Source organism: Scleropages formosus, chromosome 17 (genome assembly GCF_900964775.1).
Source record: "Scleropages formosus chromosome 17, fSclFor1.1, whole genome shotgun sequence".
Classification (NCBI taxonomy): Eukaryota; Metazoa; Chordata; class Actinopteri; order Osteoglossiformes; family Osteoglossidae; genus Scleropages; species Scleropages formosus.
Window position 1 is genome coordinate 24,830,525 of NC_041822.1, and position 14,924 is coordinate 24,845,448.

At 52.4% G+C, this 14,924-nt stretch overlaps 1 protein-coding gene across 3 annotated transcripts in view; it reads right to left on the reverse strand.

Annotated features, from left to right (window-relative positions):
* The window catches only part of dtx1 (deltex 1, E3 ubiquitin ligase), a 51,659-nt gene extending 36,735 nt beyond the window's left edge, over window positions 1-14,924 (reverse strand). The window contains exons 1-2 of one of the 3 annotated variants that reach the window (XM_029259740.1): window positions 14,170-14,924; window positions 12,453-13,179 (exon numbers count right to left, since the gene is read on the reverse strand). In XM_029259740.1, the coding sequence (XP_029115573.1) occupies window positions 12,453-12,711 (259 nt within the window). In that variant the 5' untranslated portion in view covers window positions 12,712-13,179; window positions 14,170-14,924. Of the gene's footprint in view, window positions 1-12,452; window positions 13,185-14,169 lie in introns of all 3 variants that reach the window. The other 2 variants (XM_029259739.1, XM_029259741.1) reach the window with 2 other exon arrangements.

The following is a 14,924-nucleotide window of genomic DNA, read 5'->3' on the forward strand; positions in this document are numbered from 1 at the left end:
ACACACACACATTTTCTGAACCGCTTGTCCCATACGGGGTCGCGGGGAACCGGAGCCTACCCGGCAACACAGGGCGTAAGGCCAAAGGGGGAGGGGACACACCCAGGACAGGATGCCAGTCTGTCGCAAGGCACCCCAAGCGGGACTCGAACCCCAGACCCACCGGAGAGCAGGACCCGGTCCAACCCACTGCACCACTGCACCACCGCACCCCCCCGCAATTCACACACACACACACACACACACACATTTTCAGAACCGCTTGTCCCATACGGGGTCACGGGGGACCGGAGCCTACCCGGCAACACACGGCGTAAGGCCAGAGGGGGAGGGGACACACCCAGGACAGGATGCCAGTCTGTCGCAAGGCACCCCAAGCGGGACTCGAACCCCAGACCCACCGGAGAGCAGGACCCGGTCCAACCCACTGCACCACCGCACCCCCCCGCAATTCAGTTCAATTCAATTCAATTTAAGTAATTGCAAATCAAATTTTTAAAGCATCTGGGTCATGCAAAATGGTTTTAGTTAGATTGCAACCCTTATAAAGAACCAAACCACAACCAGCCAAATGTTCTCCACTGCACGCTTGAAAGCAAACCAACCAACAAATCAAATCAAATCAAATCAAATCAGAAGGTGGTGCAGTGGGTTTGGCTGGGTCCTGCTCTCTGGTGGGTCTGGGGTTCGAGTCTTGCTTGGGGTGCCTTGCGATGGACTGGCGTCCCGCCCTGGGTGTGTCCCCTCCCCCTCCAGCCTTACATCCTGTGTTGCGGGGTTAGGCTCCGGCTCACCGTGACCCCGCTTAGGACAAGCGGCTTCAGAAAACGTGTGTGTGTGTGTCAAATCAAATAATTTCTGTAAAGCACTTGTGGCATGCAAGGGGGGGCACCAACACCAATGCTAATAACTGCACCTGGTTACCATGCCTCCCTGACTTATCCACCTAGTTCCAGTAGGCAAATGTCTGCTTGTCATAGCTCCCATTTTTCCTATCTGGACCCTTGTTTTCCAGTGGGTGGTCACTGAGATGGCGAGAGACGGAGAGCAACGAGACCCTGCACTTGTGGAGTTAGAGTTGGAGTTTCTGCCACGTTTGCCTGCTGTTTTTCCTTTCCCACGAATCACACTCCTGTCCTGTGCTCCAGTAAATAAAGGCCGCTATTGAGCTCAGCAAAGCTGAAGAACTGGGGAGGTGCCACTGCATTCCTCTCAAGAGAGCATCACCGGGTGCTGAACTTCTGAGGACATACAGTGACGTTAATGGAAATGAAATGACAAAGGAAAGAGACAATAATCACCGAAGGCTGTTTGCTAATGATTTCCACTGAGATAAACCATCTGGCAACTGAGGAGAGGAAAACAACATTCCCTGGCTGAGGAAATGGGAGAAAAATAAACCACTGGTTACCATGTGTCAGCAACTGCCCCCCCCCGGGCACCGTGGTGTAGCCTTGGTAGGTAAGAAGGTCATGTAAAAGCCATGTATAAAAGGCTTCCCTTTTGTCTTTTCCTTTTTAAAGTTTCCAAGACAACAGGCAGACAGATCTGTTCGACTGGGGCGAAGGTCACCAAGGGTCCAAGAAGATGTGGTTCCCATGGCTGCGATACCAAAGCAAATGTGGGAAAAAGAAGAAGAAGAAGAGCACATGACATCATTTCCTCTCTGGCTGTGGAGAAAAATCGCTCATTAAACGGTTTATTGCCGATCCAGCAGATCTGCCCCCCCACATGACAAGAGGACCGCAAAGAGCAGAACAGCCATTACGGATTTCTTTTTCTCGTCCGTACAGTGCTGAACTTGGGGAGAATTGGTTTATGGACGGGAAAAGCACACAATTACAGCTACGCTTCGAAATGATTGACTGAGGACCACGGATTGAGGACCATTCCGTATCAATGTGTAACTGACCGCTGCGGCGCCCTGTGCTTCCGGAATAGACTCTGGACCTCTTCTGTTACCCTGCACCTTACAAGTACTTACTGATAGTGAGATCAACGGGTGAATCACTGCAAGTAATAATTTGTGATTATTAAAATAGATTTTTTAAACCACTGTATGTTAATATTTTGAACTTTTTCAACAGGACTAAACACAGTTTTTTCCCCACCCATTAAACAGACTACTCAGTTTTCACCACGGTCAATCATGGTTGACCACACTGCCCTGCAAATTCTCAGGGGACCATGACGAAACCGCCACCTGGCCATCGGGAAAGATGGAGGGGACAGATCCACACACACACACACACACACACACACACACACACACACTGCTGGGGAGACCAGAGGGCAGAGCAGTACTGGTGTACAATATTACTATAGTAATACTGCACCGGTTTTTGGATTTTCAGTATTAAGACTGAAAATGACAAGAGTGGAGTATGGTACTGGCACTACTTTGAATACCCTTACTCACCTGAAGACACCCAAACATTTTAGGGATCTTTCGTCCAAAGCAATATGCAAAATTGTGCATGTTTTATACAGCTGGGTAATTTAAGAGAGAAACCGAGGTCCGGTACCTCGTCCAAAGGTACCATAGCAGAGCCGATCGGCAGATCGACTACCTCGTTTCCAGCGGCAGGCAGGATGAGAAGAAGCTCTGATGCATCTCAATTTCATTTTCAATTCAGTTTTTTTTAATTTTTCATGCAGCGCCCCTCCAAATCGAAGCCACACAGTACAATAGTGCAAAGAGTATTTAACTGACCACTTCCTCCAAAGTGACTTACACCGATTTACCCATTTATATCGCAGGGTATTTTTTAGTGCACGGTAAGAACCTCAGTCAAAGCACAACCAAAGTTCGATCAACGTTTCATCCTGAAATTTACAAAGAAATACTTAAGCACTGAGTAACTTTAATTCGAATGAAGCTTTTTAATGTTCTGAACTACTGGCACGGTTAGCAGCGTCAGTGTGCAGCTTGAAGCAAAGGACAAAATATCTTTACGCATCTTTTATTTACAAAGCACAGAACTAATAACCTTGTTAGTGTATATTCAGGAAGCTACATAACAGGGTAAATGGAAGGTGCTCTATTGTGTCCTAACTCCTATCCCTAACCCTAACTCCTAACCCGACCCACTGTGCTACCCATTACCCCGGACATGACACGTAAGAACACCGATGATGCACGGTTATGAAGAATACAAACATTTAGTCAGAGGAGGAAAGCGTATCTTCTCTTGGGCCCTTTGTGTGGTGCCACGATGCTCTCGTCCCAGGAGGCGGGGCCTGTTTCAGAATGCTCTCTGCAACCCTGCCCAAATTATAGGGAGCTGTACTTCCAAAATAGCTCCAGGGGCTCATGGAGTCCTGCAAGCCTGTCCTGAGGGCCCCCAGGTTCCTCCCCGCACAGGCTACAGCAAAGCGGGCTGGGAACCCAGCCAGTGGGCAATGAGCCGTAGCCCTACCGGTGCGCTGTGCAATGGGAGACGGGCCCTTACATCCAGAATTGTTTTCATCACTGTCTCCTGCCCGAATTGCTGCTCTTTCGGTCCAGATCTCCACAGATATAGACCTTTCCCTAAAAATACCCAGGGAACTTTCCAGAAAGGTGAAGGCACTGCTGCTAACGTCCTCGCTACCGCTATCGTTCACGTTCTCCCAACACAAAAGGGTTCCTTTAACCCGGCGGCTCGGCAGGTAGTTTGAAGGTACGACCGCGCCCGCTGTGGCCAGGCTGTAAGCGCCCCCCCCCCCCAGCAGGAGTGAGAACGGTCATCTCCCACTCGTCACCAGCAGCTCCCTCTCATTATCAGAGCCTATTGCAGAGCGCTGGCGTCGACACGAAATACGTCTTTGTGATCTTGCCGACCTCCAGCTGAACTCCTCCGCTCCTCATTAACCGCAGCCCTCGGCGCGCAACGGCGGTCTTTCAATGCGTCTGTGTCCCCTCACCCGTTTCCCATGACCTGTCGGTGGTCCTCCGTCTCCTCGCTCACCGATCACCTCAGAGCCGTTCCTCCACCTTCTCCTCCTCACCCGCTGATGGTCTTTCACCGGTTGCTCAGCTTACAAATGCTTTTGGGCCCAGAAGTCTGTTTGTAACTCAGTTTGTTTGCAAATCCAACCACTTCATCGCAATAAATAAACAAACGTCACTCGATTGAATAGCAATTTAGGTTTTTCGGTTGACAACTTTGTATAAAGCTATGATGAATTTACATTTATTTCTTTATCAGACACTTTCCTCAAAATTGACTTCCAATGAACTCTATGTAGTGTTACCAGTGTTACCACCTTATTCACCGTGGTGACTTACACAGCTAGATACACTACTTACACTGGGTCACTCATCCATACATCAGTGGAACACACACACACACACACACACTGTGGGGGAACCTAAACAGCAAGTCTTTGGAATGTGGGAGGAAACCAGAGCACCCGGAGGACACCCACGCAGACAACATGCAAACTCCGCTCCAGACTGAGTCACAGGGATTGAACCCATGTCCTCTTGCACCACCCAGGTGCTGTGAGACAGCAGCACCACTTGCTGTGCTACTGTCCAGCCCACCACCTGATATAACTTTGAGACATGATCGGCGCCGGTGCTGCAAGGGATCAACGCCCCATTCGCGGTGCACAAAATCTCACAGCTTATGCATGCATCTTTGTCAATAACGGGAAAGTCAGCAGCCCAGACGTGAAGTGGAATCTGGTTGCTGACACATCAGCAACTGCTGCCAAACCACGAGGCCAGCAGTGGCCGTTGTGCAGAGTGAAATGAAGCAGATCTGCGGGACATCCTCTCCGCGGAAGAGTGGACACAGCCTGGACATCAAAACCACTTCGCTGTCTTTCTGTGGACGTGCTTCGATATGTAGAGTTAAAGTGACTCGCAGCGACTCGTCACTAAAGAGGTGACAAGACAACAACGAACGTGTGGCGCTGTGCTTACTGATGTCACCTCGCAACTGGGAGCACCTGGGTTTCAACCCCCACTCCTACTGCAGCAGCCGAGGTTCCGTGCCGACAACCTCGCCGTAAGTCCCAAACCCCGTTATACCGTATTACATAAACCATGAGGATATATAAACAATTAACACACACGAATGCTGCATCGTACAATAGGTCTGTGTTATATTTTTTCAGTAATTTCACACATTATTCATGTTGAAATAATACACACACATTTTCTGAACCGCTTGTCCCATACGGGGTCACGGGGAACCGGAGCCTACCCGGTAACACAGGGCATATGGCCAGAAGGGGAGGGGAGGGGGACACACCCAGGACGGGACGCCAGTCCGTCGCAGAACACCCCAAGCAGGACTCGAACCCCAGACCCGCTAGAGAGCAGGACCCGGTCCAACCCACTGCGCCACCGCACCCCCTCTGAAATAATACAAATATAGCAAAATAAAGTACAGGATGACATTTTCATGCTGCACCGTTATTTTAACTTTTATTTCTACATCTACTGTCTTCCACCACTAGAACACTCACTTTTTAGCTCACAAGCCATTTCAAGTAAAAAGCAACAAGGGGATCACAAATGGGAACTCACGTCAGCAAAACACAAACATTGAGAGACACAAACACCGGCCAAGAGCCAAACGACAGGGAACACGGTGGCAGCGCGGTCAGCCGGCATCGTCGTATAGTGGGGGGGGGCGGTCGCCGCTAGGCGTTAGGGTCGCTCAGAGGACCGAAGAATAAATTAATAAAGCTATCGGGGGCGGTTGTTGTAAGTCCGGCTCGTCGTAAGTCGCACGTTGTAAATCGAGGAGCACCTACAGCCGCGTGTACAAACCTCACATTGCAAAGCACCTTAGATGAGGGAGTCAGAAAAAATAAGAAATATTACACACTTTTGTCCAAAACAGCTTACAATGGATACTATGTAGTGTTACACCTTATTCCCACACACCTTATTCACCACGGTGACTTACACTGCTAGATACACTACTTACAATGGGTCACTCATCCATACATCAGTGGAACACACACACTCTCTCTGGGTGAACCTGAACAGCATGTCTTTGGAGTGTGGGAGGAAACCAGAGCACCCAGAGAAAACCCATGCAGACACAGGGAGAACATGCAAACTCCATACAGACTGAGTAGGGATCGAACCCATGTCCTCTTGCAAACACCCAGGCGCTGTGAGACAGCAGCACTACTCACTGTGGCACCATGACGCCCAAATAAATCAATAAAGGAAACAGGAGGCAGAGTAGATGCTAATTATTACTACAATCCAAATGTGTCACCGGAATCGTTTCAAGCTCCGACTGGAGCTCTGCTGGATCACTGCCCCTGCCACATTCTCACGTTTGTTTGACTGCTGTTCTGTAAAAGCACCGCGGTTGTCGCGGCAACCGCTTCAGCAACACGCAGGGCAGGCGTTCGACAACAAAGTGACCTCGAGTGACCCGCCATCAATTTTTCAGCCATTCCACAGGTCCCGGTTGGTGGCGAAATCGACGAGGACATCGGAGCGAAGCCTCGGGGCCCGCGGCCGTTTGGAGATGAGACCCGGGAAGGGCCTGCGGAGCGGCGGCGTCGGGACGACAGCGTTCGCGGCGCACGGCTCCCCGACGTCGTCCTTCATCCCGCACTCTGACAGTTCTGTCCCGGTGGCCACAGACAGCACGGGAAGGGGCCATAAATGCCACCCTGCTCCGCAGCGTCATGGTAGCCGCTAACAAATGGCTCGGGGGGACACCGTGGAAACCGTAGTAACCGCACGTGTCCCACAGTCATTAAAGGCGGCACGGAGCAGAGAGGAGCGCGAACATGTCATCCGTGCCCCGTCCCTCGTGGGCTCGCCGAGATCAAACGGCCTATTGCACCCGCGTCAGAAAGCTCCGAGGACCTTGTTAGCGCAGCATTTTTACCGCCTCTTTCCGCTCTTGTTTTCTGATACGCTTGTATTGCTCATTGAGTGTGTTGCACTTTGTTTCATTTATAGCTCGAGTGACGCGTGGCTGCTGCTCACTGTGCCGTTGGCCCTCAGCTGATCCATTAGCTCTCATTCTCCTTATCTACATCTGCCCTTATGTGCGCTTGTTCACACACAACTGGGTCCAACCTCAGCGGTCGGGACGAGGGGCAAACGCCGGCACCGCTACGCTGCTAATACAGCAAAGAGCCACTCGGCGCTTCTCAAAAGTCCAACGCATTTCAGCACAAAACAAGCGGGTGGCACGGCGCTACAGCGAGTAGCGCTGCTGCGTCACAGCCCCTAGGTGGTGCGACAGGACGTGGGTTCGATCCTGACTCAGTCTGTGTGGAGTTTGCACGTTCTCCCCGTGTCTGTGTGGGTTTCTTCCGGGTGCTCTGATTTCCTCCCACAGTCCAAAGACATGCTGCTCAGGTTTCCCCATAGTGTGTGTGTGTGTGTGTGTGTGTGTGTGTGTGTGTGTGTGTGTGTGTGTGTGTGTGTGTTCCACTGATGTATGGATGAGTGACCCATTGCAAGTAGTGTATCTAACAGTGGAAGTTTTCGGGTGCTCTGGTTTCCTCCCACACTCCAAAGACGTGCTGTTCAGGTTCCCCATAGTGTGTGAGTGACAGAGAGAGAGAGTGTGTGTGTTCCACTGATGTATGGATGAGTAACCCAGTGTAAGTTACTGTGGTGAATAAGGTGTGTGGGCTGATAACACGACATAGAGTTCGCTGGAAGTCACTTTGGAGAAAAGTTTCTGATAAATAAATAAACGTAAGTAACTCATCTTTGAAGTCCCAGCCAGATGAAACCAGCTCTGCATGGTGAGAAGATGAGTTTCCGCGGTGATGCTGACATCATCTAAACCCTACAGCAGTTTACTGTAAGAGACGTCGTCTCACCAGCGATGATGAGCCTCACTGCTGGAGTGTGAAGTGACTCACCTGAGCACATCTCACAGGGGTTTTGTGTGCAGCATCTTCTCAATTATCTCACCGGTTCAGGGTGACGCTCGTGAGGTTACTCACAAAGAACGATCCTCCCGTCTCCTTCAGCTGACGCGACTGGGCAAAACGCACCTTTTTCTACGGTTACGGTGTTTGTCATCCCGCTCGGCCGCTGGGTTCTACCCCGGTCCCTCCACGGGTTGGGTTCGATTGCCAGGTACAGCCATAGGGAAGTAACTCTAACTGACATCGCGTAAAAATTGTGAGCTCCCCGGGGCAGAAAGTTCCGGGCTCGGGGGGGGATGAGGAGATGAAGAGCGGGCCGGTGCCAGATTTAGCCGTAGCCAGCAGGCTTCCTGCGGCAGAGGGGCTGCGGCGGAGGACACGCTGCCCCCGCGGCCGTGGAAAAGCCACCCAGACAGAAGAGGAGGGAAAGGAACCGCAGTCACGCAACTCACTGGCACAGTGTCTACACTTTGCGCGTGGGCTTCCTGACGGCTGCTGCACATTAAATGTTTATGCGACAAATCGGTCGACAACTGGCACTCAGCTGGATGCGGAAACAACATTTTTTTCCTTTCCAATCATTTTAAATTCGCTTTACTTTTAATTTATCTCAGAGTTTATAAAATTGTTGCAATAAAAGTCAGTTAGGGTTTTTTTTTTTTTTTTTTTTTTTTTTTTTTTTTACTTTTTACAGCTATATCCAAGACTTTTACAGCGCTTTACCAGCAAATAAAGAGGGGCATCTGTATTATCGACTTTTTATTGACTCGTATTCGTCACTGAATTTTTAAAATTGATTTGTATTCCTGCTCTCCGGTGGGTCTGGGGTTCGAGTCCCGCTTGGGGTGCCTTGCGACGGACTGGCCTCCTGTCCCGGGTGTGTCCCCTTCCCCTCCGGCCTTGCGCTGTGTTACCGGGTAGGCTCCGGTTCCCCGCGACCCTGCAGGGACAAGCGGTTCTGATAATGTGTGTGTGTGTTTTTATTTTTATCTACTTAGTAGTTTGGGGAGGGGTGCGGTGGCGCAGTGGGTTGAACCACAGTCCTGCTCTCCGGTGGGTCTGGGGTTCGAGTCCCGCTTGGGGTGCCTTGCGACGGACTGGCGTCCCGTCCCGGGTGTGTCCCCCTCCCCCTCCGGCCTTGCGCTGTGTTACCGGGTAGGCTCCGGTTCCCCGCGACCCTGCAGGGACAAGCGGTTCTGATAATGTGTGTGTGTGTGTTTTTATTTTTATCTACTTAGTAGTTTGGGGCCAAACAAGTCGCGAACAGACTTCCAGTCCCGACCGGGTTTGAAAGTTGAAGGGTCGCTGTAAGGACATAATGGAGCCGAGTGGGGGGGCACACAGCCTGAGACGGCAGCGCAAACACCGGAACCGGTGAGGAGCGGCTGGGATGCAGGACCAAATGAGGCGAGGGATATGGCAAAGTGAGCCTCGCCGCTCATACGCACACCATCCCTCGAGAGGTGTGTGTCACACACTCGCCAGTCAGCGAACTACGCAGCCCATCTCATTCCAAAATAATCTCTCCACACTCATTTTTTCCGTTTCATTGTGGCTTGCGAAGCTGTGAAGCTGCGTTTCAGAACATGGCATCGACGTGCCTGATAAAAGTGACACCCGGCGTGTTGTGTGACTCGGAGTGAAAAAACACTCGCAGCGGCGTGCGACGCAAACTGCAAACGGAGTAAAAACCGTTCGGCCCGAGCGCGGCACCGCAGCGTAGGGAGAAGGCGGCGGCTCCGTACCTGTCGGAATGAACCCGGTTCACCCGAAGAAAGCGACCCGGGAGACACGTCCCGCCTCGCTCGCCTCGCTCGCCTCGCTCGACCGCTCTGCCTCTTCGCGGGAAGGATTCATTATTCATGCACCAAGCAAAGCGGCCGTGTTAATCCCTCAACTGCTCCCTCCAGACGACTCGCAGGCTCTTCCAGGAACGGCCACGCAAACCCTCCGCCCTGCCCGTCCCCCAAGGTCACAGAGGTCACCGGACGATCACGCCACAGCATCGCGGAGCGAGACGCGTCGGCCGATGAGTCAAACCGGCCACCTTGGCCCGTAACTGTTCCCACGAAGGGCAGCGCAGGTTTCTGCGCGCGTGGACAGGAAGCCGCGGAGAGTGACGCTCACGCAGCCCCATCAGAGAGACCAGACCTCACTCCTCTGCACCCGCAGCCGCTCTTGCTGGAAGTTCCTCCGCGGAACGCGGCTCACTGATGAGAACGAAGACAACAACATTTTGCGAAAATTGCAACGCTTACAGGAAGAGGAGGATCCCCAAAATTCACCAGAGGGACAGTTTGTAAAACACGTTGTTTTATTTAATTGCAGTTACGTTCCCCTCACACTTTTCCGCTTCCGCGCGAAAGCGGCAGCGGCTCGGCCCTAGTGCAGCGGGGGAAGGGCCTCATAAAGGCTTTGCGGGAAAATTTTGCGAAACTTGCAGCGACAGCAGGAACTGTTCTCGGTGCGCCGAACTCGGGTGCGTGGGTGAGATTGGGCGGGATTCAAAAACACCTGGAGAATCGTCCCTTCTGCTGCTTCTAGGGCCTTCATCAGAGCGAAACTCCATCCCACCAAGATTCAGGTGGCCGCGAGGACCGGAGGAGACTCACACACTGACACCTGGCTGTGGTCCCTGTGGGAGACCCACCCAAAGCGCCAACGGCTTCCAGTTCGCATCGCTGACACGGATCCAAACCCAACGTCACATGCACCATTAACACTGTCTGAGGAAAGTGGGGCCCCTTGAACATGACACTGTCACCGCCCCCAAGATATGCCCATTTGAGTTATGAAGAATCAGCTTTTTCACTTTTTGCGAGGTGTCACGTGCAATGTAACGCATGCACACACACGCACGCACGCACACACACACACACACACACACACACACACACACACACACACACACACTCCATGAGCACTTTACAGTCAACCCAGATATGTCTCTGCAGTATAGGGGGAAAAAATCAGGGCACCCGAGCGAAACCGATGCTTTGTCGTGTGTACAGTGTGTCACAGGTACAGTAGGGCTGAGGAAGTGCAGAAATACGGTATTACGGAGTAATTAATAGAGGGAAACTGCAGTTGTGGTGTGTTTTGTGCGTTATGATCACTAATACTAATTAGTCATGATCATTAGACCACTGTACTAATTGCTGAAGTCTTTGTGTCCATTTTATAGGTGATATTTTAAATGGGGGTCAGTTTTGAGGCCCAGGAATGCATTTTTACCATTGAAACTAACAGTAATTGTGCGTTCGGTTTATGAGAATTCATCTTATGAAGGGCTTTTCAGGGACATGTTACCTGCGTAAGATGGGGGAAGACTGAACATTTGCCAACATATAGCAGACCTCCAGGTCACCCTGTCATTCCTCAGATGGTGCCCCTGTGCCCTTCAGGCATCTGCTACCCTTCCTCACTGAGCATCTGAGACTTTGAGTAGAATGTGGATGAACACCAGGGTGTAAATCAGGGGATCAGAACCACAGGTGAGAAGCTTGAGGCACAGAAAGATAGAAAGGAGCCTGAAATGATGACATAATAAGTATGAGCGTGGTTAAACATGGGACCGTGTGCACGGTACAACAAGCAGAGTTGGGTCAACTGCTTGAGAGAGTTCCTTCGATCCCGGGCGATCCGTGCGAAACGAAAGCGGCGCTTCCACAATTTTTGAACCGGTCATTTTGAAGTTGAAGTACATTGTCCTGGAATTAAAAAAGGACCACAGAGCAGGTGAGAAAGAGGTGAGAAAGTAACCTGGCGAGCGCTCGCTTCTCCTGGGTCCAGGAGGCCCCTTCGCACCATCCTGTCCTTTGGACTAGAAGCCCGCAGAGGACAGCGGCACAGCAGGGCCGCACTGGCGCTACCTGGAGCACGGGGCCGAGCAGACAGGCATCCCGCCGCCCCACCACATTTGATTAATAGGGTCATTAATAGGCTGTTCTGCTGAAGCAGGGCTTACGCCACTCTGTTGCCTTGACCTCCCGGAACTCTGGCAAACTTTTTTGAGCAACTACAGGAACTGCTGAACTGGACAAACCTTTTGGAAAAAATGAGGAACGACGGCGACTTTCGTCTCCTCTCCGCTACCCTACATTAACCAGGTCCGTAGACCAATCCCCCGGACCATCACCGCTCATATACCGGGTCAAATGCTCACTTTCATAAACATATTTGGAGTTACAGAAACATCCAGATTTTCATTCACCTGACACTTTTCTCTAAAGCGACTTACAGTTATCGAGCCCTTTATGCAGCTGCTTCATTTTAGCGGAGCACTTTTGGGGTAAGTACCTTGCTCAAGAGTACTAAAGCCGGGGGTGGGATTCAAACCTGCGACCTTCAGGTCCGAAGGCACCAGCACCTACACTGCACCTACATCAGCCGGCTCGGTGCTTGGCTGCCTTCTTGCAAAGCATCGTGCAACAACCTCTCACGTCTCCAGCACTTTCAGGTTGAATTCCCTCTGGAAAAATGGCCTGTAAAGTGCTTTGTACAAAATTCACTTAACTAATTAAAAGGCATCTGATCAATCGGCCGCTGAGGAGCCCCCCGGTGCGTCCGGTACCCGCGGCGTCGCCATCACTTACCCGTGTCTTGGCGGAACTGGTGCATAGACTGAAGGTCGATGATGTAGGGGGCCAGCTGGGGGTCGACCTGACCCAGGACCACGGTGCCGCGGGCGTCGCCCTTCAGCACGTTCTCGATGTGGTGGCACACGGCGGCGCTGTAGGGACGCCAGCGACCGTGCTCGTTCAGCCACTCCCACACCACCACCCGGGCCATGTTCTGGGGCGGGTAGCCAAGCCCGTTCCCCGAGACCAGCACCCCGGAACCGGGACGAGCCATCGGGACCCTGCCGCCGAGCCCTTCTTCACGATGGAAGTCAGAGTGGACGACGAGAAAGGAGCTGGAGCCAATGGCCAGTCAAAGTGCAAGAAGTGGAAAGTCCAACGGTCCGCTGGAGCTGCCCCAACTCGGTCCTCAGTGTAAATATCTGTGATCCTCAGGTCCACGAGTGCCACGTGGCCTTCAGCCCAGCAAGGACCACATCATGGTGACACTAATTCCAATGTTGCACAGGGCTTCTTTCGCTCGCGAATCCCTTCCTTTGGACGGTCGTGTTACGGTCAGACCGGCTGACGCTTCGTGGCTGGGGGGCAGTCCCAGCCCCCTCCTGGGGCTCTCTCTCTCCTCGAAGGGCTTCTCACCCCAGCCGCCGTCTGACGCGGCAGATGACGAACCTTCCGAGAGCGCACGAACCACGGGCACCTGATGCTTCTGCGGAAACCTCTGCCAGCTGTCGCGTTCGCCTCCCTGCACTCAGAGGAGAGAACAAACACAGAAACACGGAGGGTCCGACAGGAACGAGACGCTCAGCACAGCAACACCTGCGCTCTTAAACCCGCTTGGACGTCTCCAAGTTCCTGCGCCTTCGGACGTCTCGCCGGAACAGCTGCCTCAGACCTATTTGTCAAGTAACTGAAAACGAGCCTGCAGCTTTACGCGATTAAGGAGCGCTTCTGCCCGGTGACGGAGCACGGACAAAGGAGACCCGCGGCCCGCCGGCGCGGTCTTCGGTGGCCTCTTCTCACCTTGAGAAGGGCGACTTTATCAGGCAGAACCTTCGCTCATTTCCCCACACATTCCTTTGTGCTTCATGGTGGCGGTCCTGTACGCGCCGTCCACCGAGGCCGAGGGCCCTTTCCTTTGTCACCGCGGGCCATTCGACCCAACGGCAGCACGGAACCTCACCGTCGCACTACAACGCCCTGACAGCTGAGATGGAAATGGGAAGAATGACCCAAAATATTGAAGAAATGATGGCATGACTGCTCTTTCTTTTGTCTTTGGGAAGCATTGTTATTATTATTATTATTATTATTATTGCTAGTATCATAATAATCCATTATCGTATCATTCACATCTTCTCATGAACATTCTCCATCCAGTGTGTCCACCTAAACATCCTCACGTGCTTCCAGCTGTCCGTGCCATTCACTCTGAGTGTCGATTCCAGAAACACACGAAGAAGGGGCGCACATCATGTGCCTTTGACCCAAAACCCTGGAGGACAGAGGTTCGCACCTCATTGTTGTGCCTCCGGAAACGGCGCTCGCGCCTCTCCTGTGCCCACATGTCCCTCCCTGTGCCGTAGATCCTACACTTACTCAAGTATACTGCACTATTATATATACTGTACTGTACTCTAGACTAGTGTACTGTACTTTACTGTACTACATGATCTATATCATCATCATCATGTCACATCATCATGCCGCGATGAGCTGAGATGAAGACACTTACTGGAAATGAAGTCCCTTCTGCTCTCCGGTTTGTCTCCCCTCGGCGTCCAGAGCCAAAGCTCTTTACTTCTCCGCAAGCCTTGGGTCACATGTCCTCAGTCTCGCGCGTCCTTCCCGTCAATCCGCCGTCCGTCTCTCTCGTCTCCGTATCGCCACGACTTCAGCGCGCGCTGTCCGGCAATGAGCGGCGGAGTCGCGTGGCCCAGATGTCATCCTCGCGGCGCGCGAGCCGCACGCTCATCTCTCGCTGCACCCCCCTCCCCCCACCCCGTCCCCGCGATGTCGCCGACGTCTGGTCGCCTCTTATTATTCTAGTATCTCGGCGCACAAAGACGCCCCTCCAGCATGTGCGACTCCTTAATATAAATAAATAAATTGTAAAAATAAAAGAAAATAAATCAATGAATGAATAAACGAAAATCCACCAGCGCTCCACCACCAGCAGCAGGACGAGGTCCGTCCGTCCGGATTTTACGCGCAGCGGATGGATTCACCTGCACGACGTCGGATGGAGGAGCGCGATCGGGACGCAGGAGACCCTCACAGAGAGCCCCCCCGCCCCCCCAACACGGGGTGCGCGCGGCACTGATCGCGGCGGTAATTCACGCGAATTGACGTTGCGTGCAGCGCGAGTCGACGAGGCGGTCCGCGGAGCCGCGTCTTTCTCTGTGACTCGACTTCAAAGAAATGACGCCACTAGAGTGACACTCGCACACATCAAAGGAAACGCGGCCGTCGCCAGGTGTGTGTTCGCTC